The sequence below is a fragment of the Colossoma macropomum genome, unplaced genomic scaffold (assembly GCF_904425465.1).
Source record: "Colossoma macropomum unplaced genomic scaffold, Colossoma_macropomum, whole genome shotgun sequence".
Classification (NCBI taxonomy): domain Eukaryota; kingdom Metazoa; phylum Chordata; class Actinopteri; order Characiformes; family Serrasalmidae; genus Colossoma; species Colossoma macropomum.
This window is the reverse complement of record NW_023494803.1, coordinates 23,682,820-23,697,638: the sequence shown is the minus strand read 5'-3', so window position 1 is coordinate 23,697,638 and position 14,819 is coordinate 23,682,820. Positions and strand designations below refer to the sequence as shown.

Sequence of the window (14,819 nt, the reverse complement as noted above, 5' to 3'; positions counted from 1 at the left end):
TTTCTCAAAGGTTTGACTTACCATGTCAAAATGATTTCTGTTCTCAAATTTTTGACTTGTCAAGATTTTGTTATTCAATTTAAAGAAAGTAAGTGATTATTTAGGGATACAAGTCATTATTTCGAAACACTCAGTTAAAATCTTAAAAAATATATATGCATTTATGTTGTGATACTACATCAGAATTATGACATACTGTTGCCAGAAAGAGGAGAAGAGAAAAAGTGGACTATTTTTTCTCCTGTACTTGGCAGGAATGGGCTTCCATGCCTTTGCATTGAGCATTATATACTTTTTACATTCTCTCAAGAAGCTTCATGAGGAGCCACTTGTGTTGCTTTTCTAACATTTTCTTTGAAAAATGTAATTTACTTTCTGTTTATCTTGGAATCAGATTTAATGAATTTAAGCAAAAGTCTTAAAGATAATGAAAAACATGCATTCAGGTGTGTCCAAACTTTTGACTGTTACTCTATGTGTCCATTTCTTTCCCACAGCAGATCACACGCTAGTGTAACCGCTCTAACAGTTTCTCTCTTCTTTCCTTTGTCAGTAAAAACAAGCATGGCTGCGACACCTGTCGCTGTAAGAAGTGCCCTGAGCTCCCGTGTGACAAGCCGTGTCCAATGGGCTTCCAGCAGGACGAGCTAGGCTGCCTGATATGCCAGTGTCGAGGTAAGCTTCTGTTCGTTTACGCTTTTGGAAGTGAGACTGAACATATTTAATGGTAATTATTTCAGTGCTTATTTTAAATGCATGCAATTATGGGTTTACACAGCTCAGTGAATACCACAGTTCAGGTCTGCGAATATGCAAATTCTCTAAAATTGTCCATTTATTTTTCGACTGCATTTGTGAACAAACGTTCTCACTGCTTAGAGGGTTTTTTATTGCAAAATCTATCTGCAGAAAATGTTTGGAGTAAAAAGTGTCATTTTTCTTTCCAAACCAGTAGAGGTGCCAAAATATGGCCTACTGAAGTTTAAGTGCAGCACAGCTCGTGTAAAAAGCTACTTACGGACAGTGAGTGCCATTTTCTGTTACTGTGATCTGGTCCATACTAATGTGAGGCAGTTTTTCTTCGTGCTGCACTGTGGCTCAAGTAGTCAACACAAATAACAGCTCAGGTATAGCCTCCAAATCAGTCCTCAGAGATTTATGTAAGCTCATAAGAATCCAATAAAACAGGCATTATGAGAACCTTGTAATGTCCAGTTTCATTGTCAAGAGGATAGCTGCGGCCTTGTGTAGGCCCACGTTCTTTTATTGAAATGTCATAGCTGCATACCTTTCATCGGTGCCGCAGCCGTTGTTGACTGTGTTGCTGAGTGAACTCTAGATTATGTGGAGAGCAGACATCAAAACAAGATCAGATTCCATACCTTAGTCAGCCTCTCCATATTTTCTCTTTCCAAGCTGTCCTGTTGCTCGCGAAGGCTAGCTTCATCCTCCCTTGTGCTTTCGTGTACCTTGTGTTCTCATTTGATTTGCCCTAAATAATGAATTCTCGCACGTGAAATATTCATGAGGAGCACTGAGCCAGGATCTGATTAACGAGAAGCAAAGAATAACTCTTTTTTCCGTTTTTTTTTTCATAATCTATCCCTCTTTGAATTTCTGAAAAAGCGCATCCGCCTCATATCTCGCAGGCAGGATTTTAATCAAGGTGAGTTCTCTCAGTGGTATTGATCTGAGGCTGGTTGGCCGCTGCCGCTGTTATGGAGAGGCATTGAGAGGAGAGGCTGTTGGCGGATACAGTGAGATTAGAAGGAGTGCGCTAGGACGGGGGGCTTGTGGGTGTAAGACGTTTATTGCACATAGTGCAGCCGCCCACTGTTGGCAGTGGCACCTCACTGATGAGGTCAAGTGGCAGGAATTTAAATGTAAATACAGCTGGCTGAAGGAGCTTGTGGTTTTCTCATGTTTTTTAGTGAAGGAGTTAGTCAGTCAGTGCTCCATTTGAACTAGAACGAATTGCTTTACTGGGAGCCAAGTTATGCTGCCTTCCAAGGATGTTTGAACTGTGCCCTATTTGAAATACACTCATTACTGACTCTTAAACATTACTTGCTCAATGAGCTGTGGGCTTGTGCTTCCAGACCAGAGCTCCTCTTCTGCCGGCCCCTCGGTTAAACTGGGCTCGTGTTTGTCTATGGATGGTCGGAGACATGAGAACGGTCAAAGCTGGCACGACGGCTGCAGGGAGTGTTACTGCCATGCCGGCCGAGAGATGTGTGCCCTCATTTCCTGCCCAGTGCCCTCCTGCGACAACCCCAGCATCCACGCTGGCCAGTGCTGCCCCACGTGTCCAGGTTCAGTAACCTTTCTTTTTCAATTTAATTACCTGACATTGTCATCCAGCTGTTTCTTCTAAGGCAAAAATCAAGTTTACAAAATTTTCCCCTTACCCCAAACTACACAAATACAAATACTTCAATTAATATCAATGAATAATAATAAAATCAATTAATTACAAAATTAATCTGTTCAGTTTATGTTTTTAATTTGCTTATTAAATAGTTTGTGGTCTGAATGATAATGACATAAATGAAATCATTATAAAGCCGTGTTCAGCAGTAGCTACAAAGGGTAACTATTAGCGCTCATATATTTGTATTTACAAACTTGTATGTGAAGTAAAATGAAAAGTTTACAAATTCTGTACATATGAAGTAACAAGGTCTCGGCTGAACGTGCTAACACACTACTCCAATAAAGATGCACTGTAGAACTGCAATGTGCAAAGTAAAAAAATATGCTACTTGAATGTCTGTTACAAGCTTCAAATGCTTCAGATGTTCAAGCAGAGCTAGGCAAGGTAGTATTAAACCCTGTGTGACAAGTGAACACCACTGCTGGCTTGGTCCTAACAAAACATTGAAATGACCATAGAAGCGATAGCAGAAGTTGTTAGCCTTGTCGTACTCAGACTACGTATAAAGTGGGGATCTCTGCATTAAACTACCACATACTACAGTATAATGATTTTATGTATTTTTACATGCAGTGTTTTATTTATATATAAATTATTTACAGACTCCCCCCTAATCTTTTTGAGGAAAGTATTCTTGAATCTTGAAAAAATTTAAGAATTGAAATTGAAAGGCTCTGTACAGTATGTTAGAGTTCAGTTACACAAAAAACAAACAAGCAAAAAAACTGATTACTGGATTAATTGGCAAAAAAAGATACATTACCCAGTTCCTCTATATATTCTAAATAGTGACAGCCCTACCCCAAATGTAGCTGGTCACCTGGATCGACTGCTGTTTGGCCAAATAGTTTTATCTTCTGCCAAACTATTTAACCTTTGACTGTAATCTCAGACTAATTTACATGGTCTGTTTTGCTTTAGGCTTTATTAGTGTCTGGAATAAATTGTCTATGATTTTTGCTTTGCAGTCCAATGTTTGATGTTACATGCTCTAAAACATCTCTCCTTCATCCAGATGAGTCAGGCTCTCATAAGCCGGAGCTGAGCGAGGCGTCCGTGTGCTTGGCCCCAGGTGGGGAGTACTTTGTGGAAGGTGAAACGTGGAACATCGACTCCTGCACCCAGTGTACCTGCCACGTTGGTCGTGTGCTCTGTGAGACTGAGGTTTGTCCACCGCTGCTCTGCCAGAGCCCAATCAGAACACAGGACTCCTGCTGCCCACACTGCCCAGGTGAGCTGTCCTGTAACCTCTGGTTCCACTCCAACCCTTATGTATTTTTAAAACCTCTGCTGTTTTATATTCAGATATTTTTTAGAGGGCAGCCTGCAAATACTGCTACTGCCCTGGGCACGGCCGCAAGGCTTCCCTGCTCAGCTGTAAGCCCTTTCAGCCTCATATTAGAAGAACACCAAGATCGCAGCAAAGTCAGGGAAGTTCTTATAGCCACGTCCAGTGACAGTTACACAAAAGTGACACAAAAAAGGACAAAAACTCAACGGCCCAGTGACGACCGATTTTTTTCTGTGTTAGATCCAGACACGTTTGGCATGGTGGAAACCCATGACATGAAGAAAAGTTTGCAAGAAGACTTACGATTGTGCATAATGTATAAGCACAGTGGGGCTACTTATGAATAGTGTATGGTGAAAGTGGTACATGGCACGCCTACTGAGTGTCAGAGACAGTACAGTACAATAGGCTTGTTTCATTGGACTTGAAGAACACATGAACCGACTCATTTACACCAGGCTGACTGGCCCTGTTCGACACGTCCTCCCTCGTGCTGAGATAAGCCTGCAGTCTCCAGCTGGAGTGAGAGAATGAAGACACCTGGGGAGGTTGATGCGCTTTGTTGGAGAGGCCCATGAATATTGATGGACCTGAGTCAGGGCCGTGCAGCCAGGTGGAGCGTGAGGAAGCTGCCTGGCGGAAGCTGAAGGAGGAAGGGTCATACCTTTCTTTTAGAAAATATGCTCACACTCACTCCTGCACTAACAGCGTCTGCAGCAACTGTTTCAATTTTTACACAGTAATTTGGATGAACGGGCTGAGTTGTGGGGTTTTTTGTCAATACCGTAAAGGGGCACATACCACGGAAATCAGCATATATGTACACAGGGATGTCAAGCCAAAAATATACAATTTTTTAATAACCGAAATCCCATCTTGCAAATGAGCTGCAACAAATCAGATTGTGGCAGTAACTAATGTGTTACACCCATAGTTGCTACACGCTGAGATTGAGCGTACAAAACACACATTAGCTCTGCAACTTTTTCTCTGGCCGTCTCAAGTGTTTTAGCGAGAATTGACTAACAGCAATAGTAGCAATTAAGCTGTTATGAAAATGCAGCATTAAACTGTGCAGATTTTGAAAAATGGAAGTAAAACTTAAAAGAATATAAACTCCTCCCTAAGGCAAATACACATAGGTCTTTACTATGCACAAGTTATTATAAAGTTAAATTCTTTATCTTTTTAATACAAAATAACCCCCATTTTCCCTGTATACAAATAAAAATCATTTGAAATCATACTTTCTAAATATAGGTGTTGTGCACATTATGCACTACACTTTTTCATTAGGTCAAAAGAGATTTTTGTCAGTGTTCTGTAAATTTGGTCCAAGCTAGCAATAGTGTCTGCAGAAGAACTAACTGGTGGGCAGAGCATGAATAGGATATTTCATTTGTTTGTGTGTTTATCTTGTGTTTCAGATGAGCCAGTAACACCGGCAGCTCCCAGCAACGACAGCATGCCCAGTTACTGCCGCAACGAGGAGGGTGACATCTTCCTGGCCGCCGAGTCCTGGAAGCCCAATGTCTGCTCCAGCTGTGTGTGCCTGGACGGAGTTATCAGCTGCTTCTCCGAGTCCTGCCCTCCGGTGAACTGCGCCCGGCCTGTCCTGCGTAAGGGCCAGTGCTGCCCCTACTGTCTAGGTACATTAACATGCCAACCACAGGCTGTTTCACTGCGCATTACAGCATGTTCTGTCACAGCCTGGCAATATGTATTACCATCTGTACATCAAATTGCAAACATTAAGTGAGAGGCATAACATAGATGGAGATAGAGCTGTAACTGCTCTGCTTAGACATGTTGGCTTCAGCCTGATTGTACGTGGGTGTCGTGTTCGCTGACACTTAACATCTGTTTCTCCTGCCGGCCGTCTCCCGGCTAGATGCCACTCCGAGGGCCGTGTGCCACTTCAACGGGAAGACGTACGTGGACGAGGAGCGATGGGACATCGACAGCTGCACACACTGCTACTGCCTACAGGGCCAGACGCTGTGCTCCACTGTCAGCTGCCCCGCCCTGCCCTGCAACCAGCCAATCACAGTGGAGGGCAGCTGCTGCCCCATGTGCCCAGGTCAGCTTTCTCTCATGCTACACTACAGGGTTCATCTGGAAACTTTGTCACATGGGATCTACACTACGGGCCAAACCTTTGGAAGAGACTACAGTTGTCACAATTAATAGATTAATTATTATTAATTATTACTCAGTTATTTAAAAAATTATATCAAAATGTAGCATCTCTGTGATTCAGCAGGGAATAGTTGGCATTTTGCATGATGTTAATTCTCCTACTGCTCTCTCTTACAGAAAGAACCATCTAAATGTGTGGCTTTCATATTATTATGAAAACACTACATTCAAAACAAGCTGTTTTTGCAGGGACTGTATGGACTCATTTTGAAACTCATAGAATTGATAGTGACAGCCCTAATTCCCATACAGCCTCACCTTTTCCATATCACACATTTGAGTAAGAGTACATGCGAGCCAGTGGAAGGTTTTGTACTATGTTAGTTGTTGATTATAAAATATTTGAAATATTAAAATACTGTCAAAATAGTGCTTGTTTCTATACTTTAGGCCTGTACAGCATGTTAGCTACCTTGAGCTTATGATCCGCGCAGCAAATTTGACCCGAATAATCTCTTATCCCCAAAGCAAATTTGTCGTGCACCATTGCATTTCACACATTTTTAGCTCCGGCATTTATTATCTAGCGCCCCTGGGCTGTGTGTCATTTCAGACTGGCTTGAGAAGCCACAGCCTTTAAGCATGTGGTATGTGAAATACAGACAACACTGATGTCAAGAAAGCTGGAGTATATCACACAATGTGCCTGCAGACAGAGAGAGGCCTTGACTGAGTCCATGCCCTGCAGCTGCACTCTTTTCAGTTCTTTCACTCACTCATATCTCTCGCTCTCTCTCTCACACACACTCACTCTCATAAAGTAGTGTTTACTCTAATTGAGTGGGGCTTTACAGAATGTGGGCTCATTAAGATGAATCGTTTAAAGGGATTCAGATGCGTCTGGTCGGGGACCTAAATTAGCTCTCTGTGCGTTTGGGAGATAAAACCATTGATCATGGCCCTCTTTATTGCTGTGTCACTCGCAGCGAGATCAATGAGGAGCCGGAGAGCAGAGAGGCACTGCATGCTCCTGGAGCATGCCCTGCTTGGCACAAACACACATCCTTTAGCGTTTTTTCTCACTTTTCTCCGAGGCTGACGATGTGCTTTTAATGTGCAACACTGCTTTCTTTCCACGTTCAAGCTGTTCTATGTGTCAAATCTACTTCAAGACAATTAATGAGAAGAAGTGAACACTGGACACAGTCTTTTACCACTGCTTTGTGATGAAGTTGTGCTGGACAGGTTTCCACCAAGCTGAAGTGCTTTTTACATTCAGGCAAAACCATTTTCTTCCACATAAATCTGACTTCACAAACATAAAGCTGCAGTCAGACAGTAAATGCAATACTATGCATTTATTATGTGTCAATGTGTTTGTAATGTGTTTAGCACAATATGTTATGCAGCTATACAGACAAAACAAGAAGCTAAAGAACCTTTATGCTCAGATAGTAAAGATTCTGAAAGTGGTTATAACTAAAATAATGTTGATTTTTCCCTATAGAAATAGTCCCCACTAATGTGCCCATAGAGAAGACAGACCAGCATGGAGACAGACTGAGGCATCGGCCAGCCTGGCCTACGCACAGCGAGAACGACATCATGCCGCAGTTCAGAGGTTAGAGTTCACCTCTAACTCCTATCAGCCCCCTGCTGAACAGATTACGCTCATGTTTTCAAACACTTTTGCCAGTTGCTTAGCTGAAACATGTGACAGCAAACAATAATGCAGCTTCCTTATTTGTTAAACAGACTCCCTTACAAACATAATGTAACACTAGCCATTAAACTAAGATGACGCAAGTGCAGACATCACTCACAGTTAGAGCAGAATGGCTCCACTTACAAGATGATGGGGATTCAGAATAACATCCATTAGAAACTGCTATGTATTGTTTGCTTGTGAGAGGAACACAAACAAAACACAGGTGATTTAAATGATGAAATGAATTCAGAATGGCATTCAGCTCAAACCACAGCCACTGTGATTTCTGCCAGCTTGTCTCAGTTTTGTGGCAAAATCTGTTATTGTAGATAACTACATAACAGTATATTGAAGTAAATTGAAGTACATTTTTTTCTGATTTGAACAAATTTGATGAAAAGCCTGATTTGCTTTTGTATTTGCCAATTATTTGTTTTCCTTTCATCTGTTTTTCTCTCGTTTAAGCTTGTGCTTGGCCCTAAATTCTCTGCACACTCTTACCATAATTGTTGTGTGGACATTGTTATATGGGCACGTAAGCATTTCATAGTGACTGCCACTTTGGGCTATTTAGTAGACACTGTTCATAGTGAAGAGACAGACATTTCAGACTTGTTTGATGCTTCTTAAATAACATGGTCTCCTAAAATGGTTCTTATGAGGTTAGCTGTAAGAGTGCTAATGGGCATGTGGTTGCTGTAGGTGACTTTGGGAGCCTACAGATGCCATATCTGGATGGGAAGACGCCGTTGCCCAGTGAGGATCCTAGCCTTCACTGGGCCTGGGTGGCCTTGCCCATCCTCATGATGGTGCTCACTGTCACCGCCCTGCTGTTGGTCAATCAGAGGAAGCAGTGGATCCCTGTGCCTTGCTATCGCACTCCCACTAAGGTAGGTGTGCACTGTAACCACCTCTATATATGGTGTCTTTTTAAGGCATTTCAGTCTTCCCCAGTTGTTCATTGCCTAGGCTGCCTGGGTAGTTGAAATGATTCAGATTGGGGATGTCCCCATCAAGTGTTTGATTCAAGTCATTCAATACTAATATATCTGCCGAGGCCAATTCTGATCTGATATTTATGTTTTCATAGATAAAACCTCACAGTGTGAACTTCGAGGTTACCCACAGGCTGTTTGCACTTTCAACTTTAAAATAGTTCCACACTGCAGATGAACCAGTTAACTTCCAACTTGGTTAACTTGGTCACCTCTGCAGTTGTTGTGTAAATAGAATGTAATTGGGTAAAAATCCTGAGCAAAATATCAGAACTAGACTTAATATAACCAATACTGATCTGTTAAAATATGCCTTGATCCAAATCATTAATTTAGACACTTATCATCTGCAGAATTGTCGTAATAAACAATGTAATTGTGAACCAAATCAGTTACGAAGCACCACATGTGAATGTTACCCAATAGCTTTCATTTTCCCTCATGTTACTAATACAAATAATATTACACACTGATATTATTTTAGCATTTATAATGATAACTACAGCACTGTGCAAAAGTCAGGGACCACCCTTAATATATTTATTATATCCAGTCAAAATTGTACAGGCTATTAATTAAGTAGAAGTTATTCATTTTTTGGAGATATTTATGAGGCAATTAGATATAAGATAATCCACTTGCAGAAAGGAAATTCCAAGAAAAAACATGAATCTTTGAGAGACACTGTGAGTCTGAAAGGATGTGTAGCTGTCAAAAAGCTGTTACTTCTCACATCCAGTGGTTCTCCATGTTTGCTTGGTTGGAAACCAAATAAAAAAATATTGTCCAACTGAGGATGTAACTGTCTGCTGTGCAGTAGATCTTCCATACAAGCATTTCTTTGTTTCATTTGCACTCCAGCATTATTTGCCGGACTGAAAATCTACGTTATAATCCCTCAAAGTGATTATTCAGAGTATGTATTTGTGTAGTTAATGAGTTGGCGATGTTCTGTGTGAACAGCCAATAATTAAGTGCAGCGCAACATTTTTTAAAACTAGATTAGACTGGTTATACATTAGGAGTGGTTAAATCACTCAGCATGTGAAAAAAACAAAAGAACGATAATTTGTAAAATATGGGCACTTTTAAAATATCACAATATTCGCTAGTAATAATTATCAGCCCAAGGCTACTTGATTGGCTCCCATCTTTCGGATCAGATCATCCTTAGTTTTGGCCAGAAAGTAGGAAAAGGTGTGAAACAAGATGTGTGTTTGTACTTATGTGAAAGCTCACTGTGTGTGTGTGTGTATGTGTCTGTTTGAAACAGCCCACGTGTCTGAATAACCAGCTGGTGTACGTGGACTGCCAGAAGGGGACGAAGGTCCAGGTGGACAGCTCACAGCGCATGCTCCGCATCGCCGACCCGGACTCGCGCTACAGCGGCTACTACAGCATGCCCAAACACAACAACCTGCAGGCAGACAACTTCTACCAGACTGCGTGAGCGAGCAAGAGCCAGAAAGAGTGCGAGAGAGAGAGAGAGAGAGGGAGAGAGAGAGAGAGACTAAGACCAGGGTCTGCTGCCGAAACCTGAGAGAGCACATTACCAACTGCTACTAACTACAGTGATGGACAAAGAAATGTGGAGAGTGGTAGACGCCCCGGTAAAGAATAACAATCATAATACCCATGTTAATAGAACGTCACTCCGAAACGCACGCAGACAACTGACGGTCTCATCGGGACGGGATAACGTTACCACGCCGGTCGCTGCGGGGAGTGTATTTATTTGAACCGGAGGAGCTGAAAGCTTCCTCGGAATATTTTTGTGCATTAGAGAATGCGTGTAAGTGTGTGTGTCTGCGCGGTTGGAGGTTTATGAGATCAAACGTACATATTTGGGATTAGGACAGACTGGGGTGTTTTGGGTGTCGAAAGTGATATTTTTTGTGCATTCCGGCTTTTCTTTTCTAAAATAAGAAAGCTATTTGAAAACTGTTTGAAGAAAAGAGAGAAAACTCTTCAAGTGTTTTGTGCGAACACGGAACCAAAGCTTCTCTGGGAGAGCCCCGGGGCGGAGAAGGGAAAAGAGAGAGGAAAAGGAGCGAACGAAAGTAAGATTTTGGTAGAGTGCAGTCGAGGCCCTTCCCTCCTTTTTCTCGCCCAGTCACCGCAGTCCGGTTTGGCTGTTTTTCGCCCCTTGAAAGACGAACGGAAGACGACTGAGAGCGGCTCAGTGGACAATAGCTCTTCCTGCTAGATGGATTCGTGTTGGTCTCTTTGTAGTATTTCTGCTTAGATGTATAAGCATTTTGCCCCTTTTCACATAACAATCATTGGCTTCTTTATTTTTACCACAAAGGGCAGACTCACTCTTTCTCACACTTCAAGTGACAATATATTTTGCGACGAAAGGGTTGTTACATGGTATAAAGATAATATAAAAGGTAGTTATACTGGTTTGATGAATCTATGCTACAAGTGCTGCTTTCTGCTTTGATTCTCTAAGCCTTGTTTTCTAGGGGTTGAACTATAAAGAGTATTAATTACATCCTCTAGGAAACAATGATGCAAGGAAACATAGAATCAAAGAATATGATCAAACGACTTTTTGCTAGGGGGGGTTTTGAGATGCAAAACGCTCTTTAATGTGTTTTTTCCCTAGTTTTTACTGATTACGAACCTGCCTCCTCCTCTGGAAGCTTCGGAATGTTATTGAAGCACCTTTGTTCTCTGTTTTTCCTTGCTTGGGGAAAAAAAGCAGTCTACTTCGAAATTGGCTTCAGAACAACCTACACACGTTATAGGAACATTTATGTACATATTAATGCTACGACGAAAAAGACCTGAACTATTGTGTGAGTATATATGTATGTGTGTATGTTTGTGTTAGCATGTATGTACGTGTGCACACAAACGCACATGCATGCACACATTTACTTTGCTTCACCTGTAAAGTTCTCCGTTTCATTTTTTCCTATTGAATGTATTTATGACTGAGAAAAAAAAAGATTTTTATCTATGGAAAACCGATGATGACAGGCATTCCATTGCCTTGCTTGTTTGATAGTAAGTTGAGAGAAAGACAGACGGTAAAAAGGCAGAAAGAAAACGATGAACATCTCATTCTATTTTTATTTGTTTCCTTTTTTTGTAATTTTGGTTTCCTTTGACTTTTTTCTGGCCCTGGGCCAGTTTGTGGCCGGAAGGTGTGTTCTTCAGCTGAGTGTCTTTGCTTCCGCTTCTGGCGTCCTGCGGCTCTCTGTTGTGATCCGACATTTCTCTGCGTTTCAGACTGTCTTTAACACGCCCTCATTGACTTGCCCTTTAAGCTACACTATGTACGTTTTTGGGATTTGGAGACCTCTCTGATGGAAATACGTAATTGCACGTGAAATGTGGAAGAATATTCTGTAACGTGGCTACGCTTCGAACCCTTTCCCCAAGCAGATGAATCTGATGGGAAACAAAGTGAATTATTTACTATTGACATCATATCGTCATCTGTATAATGTCAATTTTGCATTTAAGACTTCTTTTAAAAATTCTTTTAGAATGTATGTAAAAACATGATGTCGCAAAACCCGAACTGACACTTCTGACTTTTAACTGACAATTTCAGGCTTTACAGAGAGACTCGCAGCAGCACATGAACACATATTTCAGTGTGTTTTCTTTTCTCCTGACTCAATTTTAACAAGAGACTTGTCGTAATGCAGCATTCAGAGCTGTTTTGTTACTGTATGAGCTCAAGCAAAGTTAGATGGCTCTTTGGAGGACTGAGGTATCGAGTCAGCAGTAGTGTAGACTTCAGGAGCGGAACGGAATTATTATTATTATTATTATTATTATTAAATGGAAATAATTGCAAGCTTATCCAATTTCTTAGTTCTTAATGTATGTTATGCTTGTACTTCTCAAAAAAAACACAGAATTTGCTTAGCTGCACTCTTAAAGATGGTTCTTCAAGGGTTCTTTAGTAAAGGGAATGGTTCTATTTAGAGCCATGAGTTCTATACAAAACCATTTCATACTTAAATGGTAATACATTCTTTAAAAAGAAAACACTCAAAGAACCCTTTGCATGATTAAATGGTTCTTTGCATCATGAAGGGGTTCTGCAGATTGATGGAGAATGTGCTGTAGATGATTCTATATAGAGCCTTTTTGAGAAGAGTTCTATTTAGCACCAAAAAGCGTTCTTCTATTGTTTCAAGCTTGACATTGTATAACGATAGCAGAACCCTTTTGGTGCTTTATGGAATCCTTTTCAAAAACGTCCTATATAGAACCATCTAAAGCACATTTCTCCATCCATCTGAAGAACCATTTCGCCAGGCAAATAACCATTTAAGCATAAAACGGTTCTATATAGACCTCATGGTTCCTTTTACTAAATAACTTTTGAAGAACCATCTTTTTAAGAGTGTAGCTAATAAGCTCTCTCCGACTAGGGCAGGGTTGTCCCAGGTAGTAAATAAACATGCCGATGTTGGGATCATAGTCTTCCCACAAAAACATCTTACAGCTCACACAGTTTGCAGCAATCTTAGCATGTTAGCTGCCAAGCAAATCACCTAAACTGGTGTTTTTGTGCTTGTTACTGAGAATAAGTACGTTCTTGTTGAAAGAAGGTTTGAGGAAGTATTCGAGGGCGTGTTAAGGATAATACTGAAACACAGAGACTGAGTTGCTGGTGGCTGGTTGTTGCTCCTTTGTTCTGGTCACGGGTCCCTGCAGGCTTCTCAACTACTGGAACCTCGGCAGACATAAGCTGTTGAAGAGAGGGGGGCGGGGAGGGGGAGGGGCTGTACTCTTGTGATAGTTTGTCTTGGTTGTACCTTAAATCTCTTGTCTGATAATGTTTGTAGAATTATACATTTTGGCACTTTTATATAGAGAAATACGTAACCTTTGTGTTTCTTTCTTCTTTTTTGTTTTGTTTTGTTTTCTAACAAATCCTTTCATAAAAAAAAAGTTGCCCTTTTGTTTTTCCTAAAAACCTTGCGGGATCCCATGCAGAGCAGTGACGGTTCATTCGTTCCAAAACGAATTAAAGAAAAAAGAACGTCTCTCCTTGCGGTTTACGATTAGGCCACATCTCTGACGGGTTTGAAGCGAGCGTTAACGGGGTAATGTGAGCTAATGAGGAACGTTTCCTTCTTATTGATACTCTGCATAACAACTCGGCTCACTCTGCAAACAGGACAACTCACTGAAAGTTGCCTCGCAGTCACGCCAAGTCGGAAAGCATAACGGAGAGATGCAGTAAACAAACAGCGTAATGGAGCGCTGTGAAGGATTGTTTTGTAGAATAAAACCACAAAGCTGCGTCGCTTCTACAAAGCAAATATGACAGACTTTAGTGAGGCGCATGCATAATTAATGAGCAGCACACTAATGGATGTGCAGCTCACTTTCAAGTTCAAATGCAATGTCGCGCATGACAAAGCAACTTTCTTTCCTATTTAGTCCTTCTGAGCAGGTTTTTGCTTTTATCTAATGACTGAGGAACGCCATAGACTGCCTCCGCTCGTGGCAGATCTGCACGTTCGAGGGGTCTCGCAGGGTGAAATCTTATTTTTTTTAGTGCATCCTCCAAGTATTGTTGTAAATACTTGAGTGTCACTCGCCAAAACAGAACTTAAAAAAAAAGACAAAAAAGGTTGGAAAGAGAAAAAAATGAAAGATTTAATTTATTGTTTTTAATTACCTTAATAATTTATTGATGAGCAGAGCAATTTGAGCGTATAGGAGTTTCAAACAAAGACACAGCTGAAATCGTGCAACTTGTTTTGTTGTTGTCTTGGTCTCTCAAGAGTGCTTCAAAATGACTGAGTTCAGAAACAGTACATGCTTTTTCATCCACACTTAGGCTGTTCTTTTCCTCCCCGACTGTTTTAATGTCTATTCTTGTTTGTTTGTTTGTTTTTGGAACATTGCTGTTTCCATGAGGGAAAAGTTAGGGGGCTAGTCCTGCGTTCCAGTAAGTAAGCTTAATGAACTTGGAGAAATTTCTCTCCTGATCTCCCCTCTTCCTTCTCACTCAGTCTATCCACAGAGCCCTTCTCGAGTTTGTATACTACTGGTGTTTTATGCTCATGTAAAAAAGCAAGACTTGTCAGTACTGGTGGTGATATTGCAGATTTCTAAAGAGGGTAGATGAAGATTTGACTCCCGTAGCACAGCAGATCTTTTTTCAATTTTCATGTATTATTTTTGTTTGTTTCTTTGCAGCACAATAAATACTTTTTAAACAGTTGATCCCTTTTTGCTGGTTTATTTACATGTGTCTGTCATTTTTGC

At 41.1% G+C, this 14,819-nt stretch overlaps 1 protein-coding gene across 1 annotated transcript in view; it reads left to right on the top strand.

Moving 5' to 3' along the window:
- crim1 (cysteine rich transmembrane BMP regulator 1 (chordin-like)) overlaps positions 1–10,439 on the top strand; it is a 111,554-nt gene extending 101,115 nt beyond the window's left edge. Inside the window, exons 10-17 of the mRNA XM_036592948.1 lie at positions 554–675; positions 2,100–2,312; positions 3,450–3,665; positions 5,153–5,374; positions 5,617–5,805; positions 7,372–7,485; positions 8,275–8,462; positions 9,841–10,439. Of these exons, the coding sequence (XP_036448841.1) occupies positions 554–675; positions 2,100–2,312; positions 3,450–3,665; positions 5,153–5,374; positions 5,617–5,805; positions 7,372–7,485; positions 8,275–8,462; positions 9,841–10,017 (1,441 nt within the window). The 3' untranslated portion in view covers positions 10,018–10,439. The remainder of the gene's footprint in view (positions 1–553; positions 676–2,099; positions 2,313–3,449; positions 3,666–5,152; positions 5,375–5,616; positions 5,806–7,371; positions 7,486–8,274; positions 8,463–9,840) is intronic.
- The last annotated feature ends 4,380 nt before the right edge of the window (positions 10,440–14,819 follow it).